Here is a 13613-nt window from a genome sequence, read left to right on the forward strand (position 1 = left end):
ACTTCTGTTTCATGAGAAATTGTTTGTTCTGTAAGCCTTCACCTGAAGTACAATAAAAAAAAAAAAGAAAAAAAATTAGTTATATAAATGTAAATGGATGGACAGATAGATAGCTAGAGGTAGATATACTTTGATTATTTTAACACTTTCAGAAAAATAAAAAAAATTGTTCCCCCCCTCCAAAAAAAAAAAAAGTTTGAGTGCTTATCCTGTGTCAGGCACTGTGGTAGGCCCTGGAAGTGCAGCAGTGGAAAAATAGATAAAACTCCCTGACTTCATAGAGCTGACATTCTATACTGGGAGAGAAATAATAGTAATAATAATTATATATAGATATTTATACTATGTTAAATAGTGAGAAGTATTACAATTTTGGGTAGTGTGGCTAGTAAAGACCTTGCTAACAGTATGACATTTGAGTAAAGACCAAAAAGAAGAAAGGGAGAATGCCATGTAGATCCCCTGGGGAAGAGTATTGCCAATAGAAAGAACAGCAAGTACAGAGAGTCCCTTTTGCAGGAACGTGTCTCGTGTATTCTAGAAGCAGCAAGTTCATGTGGCTGAAGTGGTATAAATTGGGGGCATGGGTTAGGGCAGTAGTAGGTAAAGCAAAATATATACACAGATATTAAGAGTATTATTCTTTCTCAGGGGTGGAAAGGAGGAGTGTGCTGTCACGGTAAGGGGAGAGCAATTAGGGTCACATAACAATGAATGTATAAATTTTTGTATGGGAGACTAGTTTGAAATGTAAACTTCATTTAACTACAACAATAAAAAAAGACTATTATTCTTTAACTTAACTTTATTTTTAAAATTTTATAAGAAAAAGTTAGGGGAAATAAAGCTATAGTAATTAAGACATTGTGGTATTGGTTCAGGGATAGACAAATAGATAAATAAAACAGAAAAGAGAGCCCAGAAACAACTCATGTGTATAAAGACATTTAACATATGACAGAGGAGGTACTAAAGCTTAGGAGGAAAAGGATAGACTTTTTGATAAGTCTTACTAGAGCACTGGTTATCTATAAGGAAGAAATGAGGTTGGGCTTCTAACTTATGCCATATGCAAAAATAAATTTCAGGTGGATTAAAGACCTAAATGTGAAAGGCAAAACATAAAACTTTTAGGAAAACATCTTAATGACCTTGTGGTAAGGAAGGATTTCTTCAATAATAATATAATAGCAACACTTACATAGTCTTTGATACATATCAGACACTGTTCTAAGTACTTAACATGTATTAACATGTTAATCGTCACAGCAAACCTATGAGATACAATTATTTTCTCCATTTTACAAATGAGGAAACTAAGGCATAAAGAGATTAAGTAATTTACTTAAGGTCACATGGCTAATAAGTGATAGAGCCTGGATTTGAACACAGTCAAGCTCCAGAGTTTATGCTGTTAACTACTTTGTTCAACTATTCTCCAAAATAAAAAATAAAAAAACTGTAAAGGAAAATACTGATAAATTCAATTAAATTAAAATTAAGAACTTCTTTTTATCAGATGACATTACAAAGAGTGAAAAAGACAAGCCACCAACTGGGAGAAGATCATTATAGCACATTAAACTTACAAAGGGCTAGTTTTCCAGAAGTTTATAAAGAACTTCTACAAAATATCAAAAATACGTGGGCAGACTCTGTGTGGAAGAGGAAACTCAGATGGCCAATAAACATGAAAACATGTCCCATCTCCTTAATGACCAGGAGAATACAAATTAAAATCACAATGTAATACCACTTCAGGCTACCAAACTGGCAAAAATTTTAAAGCTGATGTTATCAAGTGTTGGTGAGGATACAGAGCAATGGGACCATTATTCCATTGCTGATGGGAATGTAAAACAGTTAAACATTGCCTAGTAAAGTTGATCATGCACAAACCCTGCTACCTAGCAGTTCCATTCCTTGGTATATACGCTAGAGAAAATTTTGCACAAGTGTACGTGAAGACATACACAAGAAGGTTCACAGGAGCATTATTCATAATAGCCAGAAAATAAAAACAACCAATTGTCTAGGAGAATGAATAAAATATTGTTATATTCATGTGATGAAATTTAGTACAGCAGTGAAAAATGAATGACTACAACTGTACACATTTACGTCTATGAATCTGAAAAACATAATACTATATTGAAGAAAAAAACAAGTAAAAGAAGAATACATAATGATTTTATCTGTACCAAATTTAAGGGTAGGCAAAACTGTATATTACTAATACATTCAGAGATGGTTAAACTCTTAACAAAGAGCTAAAGAATGACTAATATAAAATTGAGTTACTGTAGATGGTGCCTGGCTACCACCAATGACTGCCCTGACAGGGAACACAACAGAGAGTCCCTGACGGAGCAGGAGAAAAGTGGGGTGCTGAACTCAAATTCTAGTAAAAAGACCAGACTTAATGGTCTGACTGAGACTGGAGGAACCCCAGAAGACATGCCTCCCAGACTCTCTGTTAACACAGAACTAAAACCATTCCAGAAGCCAACTCTTCAGACAAAGATTAGACTGGACTGTGAGACATAAAATGATACTCGTGAAGAGTGTGCTTCTTAGTTCAAGTAGATACACGAGACTAAATGGGCAGCTTCTGTCTGGAGCCAAGATGAGAAGGCAGAAAGGATAAGAGTTGGTTGAATGGACACGAAATCTGAGGTGGGAAGGAGGATCGTGCTGTCACATTATAGGGATAGCAACTAGGGTCATATAACAGTGTATGTATAAATGTTTGTATGAGAAACTAACTTGAGCTGTAAACTTTCGCTTAAAGCCCACACACACAAAAAAAAACTTCATTACTTCTGAGGCAAGAAAATAGGATACAGTTGAGGTCCACCCAAGGGGCTTCAAATGTACTGGTGGTTGGTGTAAGAGTATTGATTTTATGCTTCTTCTTTAAATTGTATTGTCTTGAAATTTATCTACTTCTGTATGAATGATGTATTTCACAATTTAAAAATGAAGATTAAAAAGGTTTGCAAGGTCATATCAATAAAACTGTTTAAAAAAAAAAAAAAAAGCTTTGCAAGGAAACTGGCTAGAATAGGGTCTAGCCAGAATTGTGCTCTTTTAAAGAATTATCTCTATGAGGTCAAATTGACAACAGCGATTTGAAAGATTAGATGAAATATTCAGGGGACAATGAGTTTATCTTAGTGGTGGTGGGATGATTTGGAAATGAATAGCAAGAATGATTACACAACTTGAAGAATGTAATCAGTGTCACTGAATTGTACATGTAGAAATTGTTGATGTATGTTTTCACCAAAATAAATAAATAAAATAAAAATGACTTTTGAAATGCAGAAATTTCCATCAAATAATAATCATGTGGGTTTGAAAATTCTTATGGCTGTATGTCTCCCATTTTTAAGAAAAAAGAAGGGTTTCTGTGGTGACACAACATGGTGAATATAATTAATGTCACTAAATTGTACACTTAAAAATGACAAATGTTATATAAAGTTGAGGACAATAATTTTTTATTTTATTGATAAACATTTGAAAATGGGGGAAAAAACAAAAAACAAAGTAATAAATAACTTTCCTAGTTCAATTAAGTTCGCCTTTCTCAAGTTGTGGCTTGTTTTTTTTTTGCCATTAAGTTTTACTTCTTTCTTTTCAAATAAACTTTTGAATTTGATTTTGGTAAGGTCAGTTTTCAGAAAATATTTTTGTACTTAGGCAATACCCTTTGTGAGTATTAAGGGTTTCTGTCTGAATATGGATTCCCTCTAAGCATATTTTAGACTATTTGCCCTCAAAAATCAAGCAATGTTTAACATAATAGCCCAATGTTTCCAACAATAAAGCTATCTTTTTCCTCTCAGAAAAGGGACTTTACTCATTGCATAATGGTCTTTTCCATGACTGTCGAAAGGCAGAGGAACACTAAATTCAGAAGTTCTTTTGTTAAAATGTCCAATTACTGAGTTTCTTTCATAACAAAAAAGAAACTTTTATTACCCTGTCAAAACTGTGACCCAAATACAAAATTAAGAGTTATAAATAAGTTTATTTTCCCATATCAAAACTTCTTCTAGTAAGAAAAACTTTTAATAATTATTTAATAATTATTTCTTATATATTGAGAGAGCTTATTTATACTCAGCAATTTTCTGTTCATTTCACATTTCAGACTCTTATTTTACCTAGGAGGTTCAATCTCTTCCTAAACCAAATTGTCTTCAGTTATTAAAAAAGAGGAGGAAGAGGAAAATTGATATATTTAAATATCTTTTTTTTCCATTTCCTGTTCTTTCCAAGTCAGAGTGCCAACATGTAAACTGTCTGAGGAAGAAGGAGAGAGGAAAAGCAATGCTTTTGAATGACTGCAAATAAATTATTTCCCCTAACTAATTGGGACTATATCTTTTGTGGTTATTCTGTGACTGCTTTAGTTAAAATTGATAGTATGATATCTAAAGGTATACATACACACATAATTTTTGTCTTATAAATCTTAGGAAGAAAATAGTGTTTTTGTTAACATAAAACATGCCAAGATGTTAGACACTTGAGAAAAAAAATCAATTAGCTAGTTGGTACAAAAGCATGTCCTATATTAGGGTCCAGCTTGCTTTGATCATACCTGATGTAGGATTTTGCAGATCATTTCCTTGTCAATTTTTAAATTTTCTTTCCAAAAGATGTTTTATAATGTTCATAACATGCTCTCTTTTCCTAGCCACACTTTTGCTCCAAGCTAAGTAATTACCCCATAAATTCTTGCCGTCTTTCTAGGTTTCTTAACAGAATTTTAAAAGTAAATAACTTAAGAGTATTCCCTGTCTTTGTCTACTGGGGACTCTCTTTACATCTCTCAGAAAAAAACTTAAGATCTAAGATCATTGGCATCATCTTCATAGTTGCTTTCATTTTGAGTATGATTATGTGCTGGGCACTATGTTAAGTACCCTGTGTATGCAATCTTTAATTCTCAAAAGAACCTTACAAATGTTGCTATAATTGTCTTCCTTTTACAAATGAGAATACTGAAGCTAAGAAAATAATAAGTACTTTATCTCAGCTAGTCACTAGCAGAGCTGTAATATGAACTAAGGTTTGTGTGTCCCTGTAGGCTGTTTTTTTCCATGTACCCTGATACCTCCCTTCCTGTATTCCACTCTTCTCTCCCTAATCAATGTGATTATAAAATAATGGAAATTCTGAAGATTCTCCACCCACTCATCCTAAACAGAACGGAACCTTTAAAAAGACTTTTGTGTGACATAAATATGTACCAAATCTTGAGGTCATATGTTATTGAATTTCCTTTTGAAAAATTAGTAACTATTCATGTTGGAAAATATATTATTTGTTTATATACATTTTAAGAGATAATTTTCGAAAGTGTTAAAACTTTGTAATAGTTGTTCACATCTATGAATATGATAAATTCTATAACCAAGCATTGATGCCATAAGAAAATCTGAGACTCCCATTGGGATAATTTAAGAAACGTCAGTATATGCTTAGATATACTTACTTCAGCTTAGTTACACAATGCTTATGCTTCCTTTGTAAATAATTCTATATTCTTTCTGATATAATTCTCTATACTACATTAGTACTTACTAGTAGTAACTCATGTCTATAAGTGATGCCAGATGAGCAGATTTTATCTTAAATTCTTTGTTAGTTGATCTCAATAGTATGACTTTCTGATTCCTACTCAAAATCCAATTCTGTACTCTTATTCTCCATATATAAAGCTGTGGGTCTTTTCTTTTATTTCAAACCTATGGATTTGTATTATAAGAACAAATGGTCTGTTAATAGAACTTTTTGTTTGTTTCATTGCATTTATGTCATTGACCTTTGCTTCAAAAAGCATTTAACAGTCTTTAACAGAGGGAGGCCCTGAAAGGGGGTGTTGTAAAGGCTTTAGTCTATAAAAGAAGTCACACAGGCAAAGCTTTATGTCTGCCAAGTGATTTAATTCTAGTACATGCAGAACTTGGCTGCTGGCCACAAGTAACATGGTAGAAAAGCACTACTAGTGCAGCCTCACAACCAAACTTCCCACTACATTCCTTTTTTTAGTTTTTAAAGAGAGAAAAATGCATCCTTTCCTGTTATTTTAAAATCTATCCAGGAAAAAGTGAAGTGTGGTATCTATACTAGTCAACAACTTTATCATGACTCGTAAAGCCACTCATGGATTTTTCTTTTAAATCGGCAATTAATGAACAGCTTCTTCAGGGAGAAGGATGCCTGCTTAAATAAGTCATCTGAGTGCCCAGAGCAGATTATGAAAGGAAAGCCCCGTTACAGGAATAGCATCTACTTTGAGAACACTGGCTATATTATAGTTATGAGATATTTTTAAGTGATTATTTATTCTAAGGTAATACCTTTTTCTTGTAGATGATGGGTTGGGCAAATATCCTTAAAAGTAACTAAGTTTATCCTTTTGTATACCAAGTAATCTAATGTCTTTAGAGGAATAAGGAGCAAGCATGTTTTGATTAACATTTTAAAAGCCTTAGAAATTGGCTCCTGAAGTGTTGTTAGCCATTTTTTGAAGGTATATTATATCCTTTGTAATTTTCTGGTAGTGTAGAGGGACTTAAATTGACTGCTTTCTTCTTGTTGACTCATAAGATATTCCTGAACTTAATGTTTGATCAACACAGATTTGCTTTGCTAGACCTTTAAGTACCTCAGAGTATTCTTGTATAACACTGTTTTGTTTTGTTGCTCTTGTTTCATTTTTATTTTTTTTCAAAGTTACTTAAGAGACATCTGCCTAGTAGAGTTATCTTGAGGATTAGAGAAAAGATGTATTTATTAATATAGACCCTCAATAAATGATGGCTTATTGTTATTATTATTATACTATTATTATTCCTGCTTTCAAATTACTACATTTTATTTTTTCTGTAAACTATTTGTTATCCAAGAAATTAACCCAATATACTAGGAAGTTTCACGATAGAAATCTAGAGTTTGATAGGCGATTTCTTAGGATACAAGGCTTTGGGATATGGTAAGTATGTATTATTTACATGTGCCCTGCTTTCTCTCCTTCCTAAACTGTTTTTACTTGAGCAAAGCCCTAAGAATATTTCATGTAGAACTGTTTTTTCTACTTTTCTGTTCCTTTTTGACATACGCTGGGATGTTGCAGAGAACAGGATAAGTGGGAGACAAAAATAAAGTTCAACTCTAGTTGCTTGAAATAGTCTTATAGGAATAAAGGGCAAAGCCTCATTATTTAGCCCAGGGGATGCTGGTGAACAGAAAGGCACACCTCAGATAATCAGAAAAAATCCTTAGGTTTGCCGACTGCAAGTAGAACACATGTGGCTGAGAGTTGCTTTACTTCCATTCTGCAAAATTCAATCTAGAGTTCCAATAACTCTCAAGTTTAGAACAAGACTTCTATTTTTATTACAGAACTAGGAGCACGGGAAATAGGAAGGGATTACTTTAACTGGTATATGTAAGAGCTGTGTAAGTATTAGGAATCTTAGTTTGGGCTTCTGAACTAAAATTAACATCCCTATAGGGACTTATTATTAGGAGCTGAATCTCTAAAAAAAAAATAAATTGGAAGGCAATTCTACCTTAAATCGTCTTCTGTCCAGTATGACTGGTGCCAAAATCTACTCAGATAAAGTCTAAAATGTTGAGGTCTAAAATGAACATATAATTCTGGAAACAGGGGAAAGTATTTTAGATGTTCTGAGTACTCTAAGTAGTCTAGGAACCTGTACATGGATGAAGAGGCAGTTGTTCAAACAGAACAAGGGGATATTGTGTGGTTTAAAGTAAGGAAAAGTGTGCATCAGGGTAGTATCCTTTCACCATACCTATTCAGTCTGTATGCTGAGCAAATAATCCGAGAAGCTGGACTATATGAAGAAGAATGCGGCTTTGGGATTGAAGGAAGGCTCATAACCTGTGTTATGCAGATGACACAACCTTGCTTGCTGAAAGTGAAGAGGACTTAAAGCACTTCCTAATGAAGATCAACGACAGCCTTCAGTATGGATTACACCTCAACATAAAAAAACAAAAATCCTCACAACTGGACCAGTAAGCAACATTATGATAAATGGAGAAAAGACTGAAGTTGTCAAGGATTTTATTTTACTTGGCTCCACAATCAACACCCATGGAAGCAGCAGTCAAGAAATCAAATGACGCATTGCATTGGGCAAATCTGCTGGAAAAGACCTCTTTAAAGTGTTAAAAAGCAAAGATGTCACTTTGAAAACTCAGGTGTACCAGACTCAAGCCATGGTATTTTCAGTCACCTCATATGCATGTGAAAGCTGGACAATGAATAAGGAAGACAGAAGAAGAATTGATGCCTTTGAATTGTGGTGTTGGAGAAGAATATTGAATATACTATGGACTGCCGAAAGAACGAACAAATCTGTCTTGGAAGAAGTACAACCAGTATGCTCCTTAGAAGCAAGGATGGTGAGACTACATCTTACATACTTTGGACATGTTATCAGGCGGGATCAGTCCCTGGAGAAGGACATCATGCTTAGTAAAGGAGAAGCCCGAAAAAGAAGACCCTCAATGAGATGGATTGATACAGTGGCTGAAACAATGGGCTCAATCATAACAATTGTGAGGATGGTGTAGGACTGGGCAGTGTTTTGTTCTGTTATATATAGGGTTGCTATGAGTCAGAACTGACTCAACAACACCTAACAACAAGAAGTACCCTAGTAATTGGTGTTGCCTTTCATCTTCCTTTTTCCCTCTCATTGCTTAACTCTTCAATTCAGTTTTTGTATTTATTGAGCATTTATTAAATGATTACAATTAACCAGGAATTATAGTAATATCTGAGGATATCAAGATGGCTAAAATACAGTCCCTGGACTCAGAGAATGTACTAGCTGGTATATGACGTGAGTACAGGTAATTATAGTACACTATCCCTAGGCTTGTGCTAGGTCTTAAGAATAATAAGAAAACTGCACGATATGGCCTTTGCCTCAAGTCCTTTATAGTTTAAGTAGATATGAAAGAATACAGACCAGACCATAATTAAGATAAAAATGTATAGTATAGAAAATGTGATGTCAGGAAGCCAAAAGATCACTGTGCACCAGTTAGGGAGAGATTTCATGTAAAAAGATAAGCCTTGAAAGCAGGAAAATTTTTCCAAGGCGACAAGGAGGAAAGACATTCTAAGAGGAATGATTGTAGAAATAACAATACCAAGAGACATTTTGAAAGAAAATTTGACAGAAATTGGGGATATATTGGATACAACTTGGTGATGATAAGAGAAGGGAATAAAGAGAGGAGTTGATAATGATACCCAAGTTTCAAGTTTCAATGATTGGAGATAGTAGCATTGATATAATGGATACAAGAAAAGAAAATAGGCTAATAGGAAGAGATGGAATACTAAATCAAATATTTTTCTTACTATGGATTTCTTCTTTTTAGGTTAACAATCTAGAATTTTTGTAGAATTTACTTCAGAAAGTAATAGAGGTCCCCATTATAGTCATATTTACTTAATTGTAAATTCTAACATTATTACCAGAAATGTGATCTTAATACAACCTAGATACAAAGTAGAGAATTATATTAACTTCCTAGCATCTGAATGGATACTAGTTAAAACATTCATCAAGATCTTGGTCTTCATATTCTTCAGGCAGAAGTTAGGCTGGATGAAGGCTAGGTGGTGTTTCTTCTCATCTCCAGATTGGGCAAGGTGGATGCTAATGGAACTGTGGGATGATCCAGGAATGAGAGATATCAGTGATACCAGTTCTATGCCCTAGTGCTTGGTAAACAAAGATTTCTAAGCACTGGGGACTTATTTTCTCCATGACTCCTTTATAGTTTTTCTTAAACTACCCAATGCAGAGGATTAAGTTGTCACAAATTACTAGTATTAGTACCATGTTAACTGAATTTATATAGCTGTGTTGCTTTTCAACTTCGAGTTCAAAATAAATATTACTCTTAATATTTCTAGTAACTGAAATCTAGTTAAAACTATTTGCTACATTAAGATCATCTATGATGGAATGTTAGGCAGTAAAAATTTCAAATTGATTTACCTTTGTTCATTGTCTTTTATTTGCAGTTCTGGAAAATGCCAGTGCAAAGTGGGTGTCACCGGCTCTACATGTAACCAATGCCAAGATGGATACTATGGCTTCAGTAAGAGTGGCTGCTTACCCTGCCAGTGCAGTAATCGTACTGCCAGTTGTGATGCCCTCACAGGTACACATTTTCCTTAACTTTGTCATGTAATTAGTCCATTAGTCTCTATATTTTGAATTCCTTAAGATATAGGTTGATTGTTCCCAAATAGTTATTAAGGTCTTTCCATTCTAAGTAAGATGTAATAGGTCACAGCAAGCCAAACTCCTGTTACAGCTTGAAAAAAAAACACATAAAGTTCAAAAAGCATATTGTTAAAGGTGGGAAAACTATGGAAGTAATGAGAACTTGATGAACCAAAATTCTACCCAGAAAGATTTGAACTCTACATTGATGAGCTGATGATCACCAGCCATTTTCTTCCTGGGAGATATTTGCTGATTCTAGGCACAGGCTAAGGAGCAGACTTGGCCCAAGCAAAGGAATTCTCCTGGAGGAAAGAGATACAAGAAGATGCTAAGGCAGTTGTTTAGGGCTTACCTGATGGATTGAAAACTAGAGGAGTCCCAAGCACAAGGGCAGTTTTACCACATGACATTAGCTGATTGTGTAGGAAGTAGGGGGCTGTGCCAAAAAGGTAGAAAGATATCTTTTTCAGTCTTGTGGTGTTTAGGAAACAAGATTCCATTGGAGAGAAAGAGGGCCTTCTACAACACACAACTACCTCTTTCTCAAGACATTATAAAATTCTGAAGGTATGTAGCATGGGACTTGAATTGCCAAAGGGCAGTGCTGAATCTCTTGCAGTCTTTCAAGGCTGAGGAGACACAGACCTGCCAGGTTCTCATTAAAAAGCCTGGAAGTGCCATGACCAAGAAATAGTGATGAACCAAAGATGAACTGACTTACACTAAAACTGTATTCCAGCCTCAATCCAGCTCAGCTTCTGATTGGGTTGAGGTGATCCTCTCATTATATCTACCTAACAAAGGAAAGAAGGAGCCCTCCTTGGTTCTTTTATACACCATGTCTGGCATAGAATCAAAAAGCACTAGACAATGCAAAGAGGCAGGAAAATGTGGCCAATAATAGAGAAAAAAATAAACAATGTGAGCAGATCCACAGATAATCCAAGTATTAGAGTTAGCATACAAAAACTTTAAAATAACTAAAATAATATTTTAAGAAAATAGAGGAAAAATTAGACAAAATATATGAAAAGAGGAAAAATTTCAACAGAGAACTGGAAACTATAAAAAGAATCAAATGGACATTCTAGAACTGAAAATACATCTGAAATTAAGAACTCATTGGATGGGTTTAAAGCAGATTGTACACATGGAAGACAAGATTAGTAAACTCAAAGACAGCTCATTAAAAATATCCAAGCTGAAGCATGGAGAGAAAATATAATGGAAAGAACAGCAAGAAAGACATGTGGGATATAGCCAAAAGGTCTGACACATGCAACTGGATTCTCAGAAAATGAGGCAAGAAAGATTGGGACAGAAGCAATATCTGAAGAGATAAATGTCCAAGAATTTTCCAAACTGATGAAAGACATTAACCCACAAATTCAGAAAGCTTAACAAACCCCAAGCAGTATAAAAACAAAGAAAACCACATCTAGGCAATCTTAGTCAAACCATTAAAAACTAAAGATGGTTAACTCTACTGATCTGATTGTCAGTTCCCCTAAATGTAAGGATTAGAGATTCCTCCTTGGAAAGCCTTTTTTTCCCTCAAAAAAAAAAAAAAAATCAAGCGTTCCGGCAAAATGGCGTTGTAGGCAGAAGCACCATGCCATCCCTCCACAGCAAAGATTCGAAAAACTAAGCCGAACAGAGAATACAACAATCCTGAAACCCTAAAACATGAAATGAAGAGATAAAGAACTCAGCCAAGCACCAAATGGAGTGAGAAAGCTGACAGAGAACGGAGAGCAAGGAGAGATTCATGCAGAGGTCCCCTACCAGCTAATGCAGCGCGGATCCGCCATCTTGGACTCCTATTGGAGACCAGCAAACGGGGTACGAGAAAGTAGCCTCTCGGAGCGTCCAGCGGGAGACAAAACAACAAGTAATTTGCGATATACGCTTTCCCACCCCCCATCCCTCTTCACCCTGACTTGGCCTCCTCTGCTTCCTGCGGCCACAATCTCTTGACCAGGAAACACTGGCTGCTTGGATTCCACACACCCGAACGGGCAGCTCTCTGAGTGCCATTTGTTGGCTGCTGGTGTTGCTTTTTTCCACTTCTTTTGATTTCTTCCTTGCCTCTTGCCACCTCCCCCTCTTTTCACTCGAGTACCTCACTCCGTGTGCCATCTTTGCTTCTTCCTGAGGGGCTGCAGAGCCCCGGTAATTTGTGATATACGCTTTCCCACTCTTACGCTTTCCCACTCTCTACACTTCTTCATCCACACTCGGTCCCCTCTGCTTCCCGTGGACACAGTCTCTTGTCCAGAAACACCAGCCCACACAGGCTGGCTCTCTGAGTGCCATTTGTTGCCTGCTAGTGTTGCTTTTTTTTTTCTGCTTCTTTTGATTTCTTACTTCCCTCTCGCCACCTCCCCCTCCTTTCGCTCGAGTACCTGGCTCCGTGCGCCATCTTTGCTTCTTCCTGAGGGGCTGCAGAGCGCCAGTAATTTGTGATATACACTTTCCCACTCTCTACCCTTCTTCACCCACACTCGGCTCCCTCTGCTTCCCACGGACACAGTCACTTCTCCAGAAACACCAGCCCGTGCTAGCTGATTCTCTGAGTACAATTTGTTGGCTTCTAGTGTTGCTTTTTTTTTTTTTATCCTGCTTCTTTTGATTTCTTACTTGCCTCTCGCCACCTCCTCCTCCTTTCACTCGAGCACCTGGCTCCATGCGCCATCTTTGCTTCTTCCTGAGGGGCTGCGGAGCTCCATTCGAGTGTGGAGCTGCTTCCCGGTCTGGGCTACCGCGCTGGTAGGATCCCGGGGCTTTTGTTCGTTTGTTTGTTTTGAATTGTTTGTTTGTTTTCTTTTCTGTTTCTTGAGTTGGGAGCCCTTTCTGGCCAGGCGGAGCTGCGTGGCAAGGAGACTCCGCTTCGGCTTGCACAGACGTGCAGAGGGATCCCTGAGAGCATTTCTTTTATCGTTGGTTTTTTTTTTTTTTTTCTGTTTTTTTGGGGGCCTTTCTTGTTCTTTTTTTTTTTAATTTGTTTGTTTTCTTTTTCCTCTTTTTCCCTTTTTGTCTTTCTTCATTGCTCAGTTTCTTGGCTCTCTCTGTCTTCCTTCTCTTTCTGTTCCCTGAATACTTGGCGTTATATACCTCTACGCCTTCTAGCCAGGCTGTACTGCAACACCTGAGAGTGGATTCCCCAGACCTCATAGCTGCACCGGTGGGATCCCTGGGAACTTTGCAGTTCTCTAACCTTTCTGATTTTTATTTATTCATTCTTTTCTTTTCCTCATCTTCCCTTTCTGTTTTTCTCCATTTCATAGTCTCTCATCTCTCCACTCCAAC

The 13613-nt window shown here is 36.2% G+C and overlaps 1 protein-coding gene across 1 annotated transcript in view; it reads left to right on the top strand.

The window, feature by feature from the left end:
* Positions 1-13613, top strand: part of MEGF9 (multiple EGF like domains 9) — a 143546-nt gene that overhangs the window by 96805 nt on the left and 33128 nt on the right. The window contains exon 3 of the mRNA XM_004372118.2: positions 10097-10236. Coding sequence (XP_004372175.1) covers positions 10097-10236 — 140 coding nt within the window. The remainder of the gene's footprint in view (positions 1-10096; positions 10237-13613) is intronic.

Source organism: Trichechus manatus, unplaced genomic scaffold, assembly GCF_000243295.1.
Source record: "Trichechus manatus latirostris isolate Lorelei unplaced genomic scaffold, TriManLat1.0 scaffold00016, whole genome shotgun sequence".
Classification (NCBI taxonomy): domain Eukaryota; kingdom Metazoa; phylum Chordata; class Mammalia; order Sirenia; family Trichechidae; genus Trichechus; species Trichechus manatus.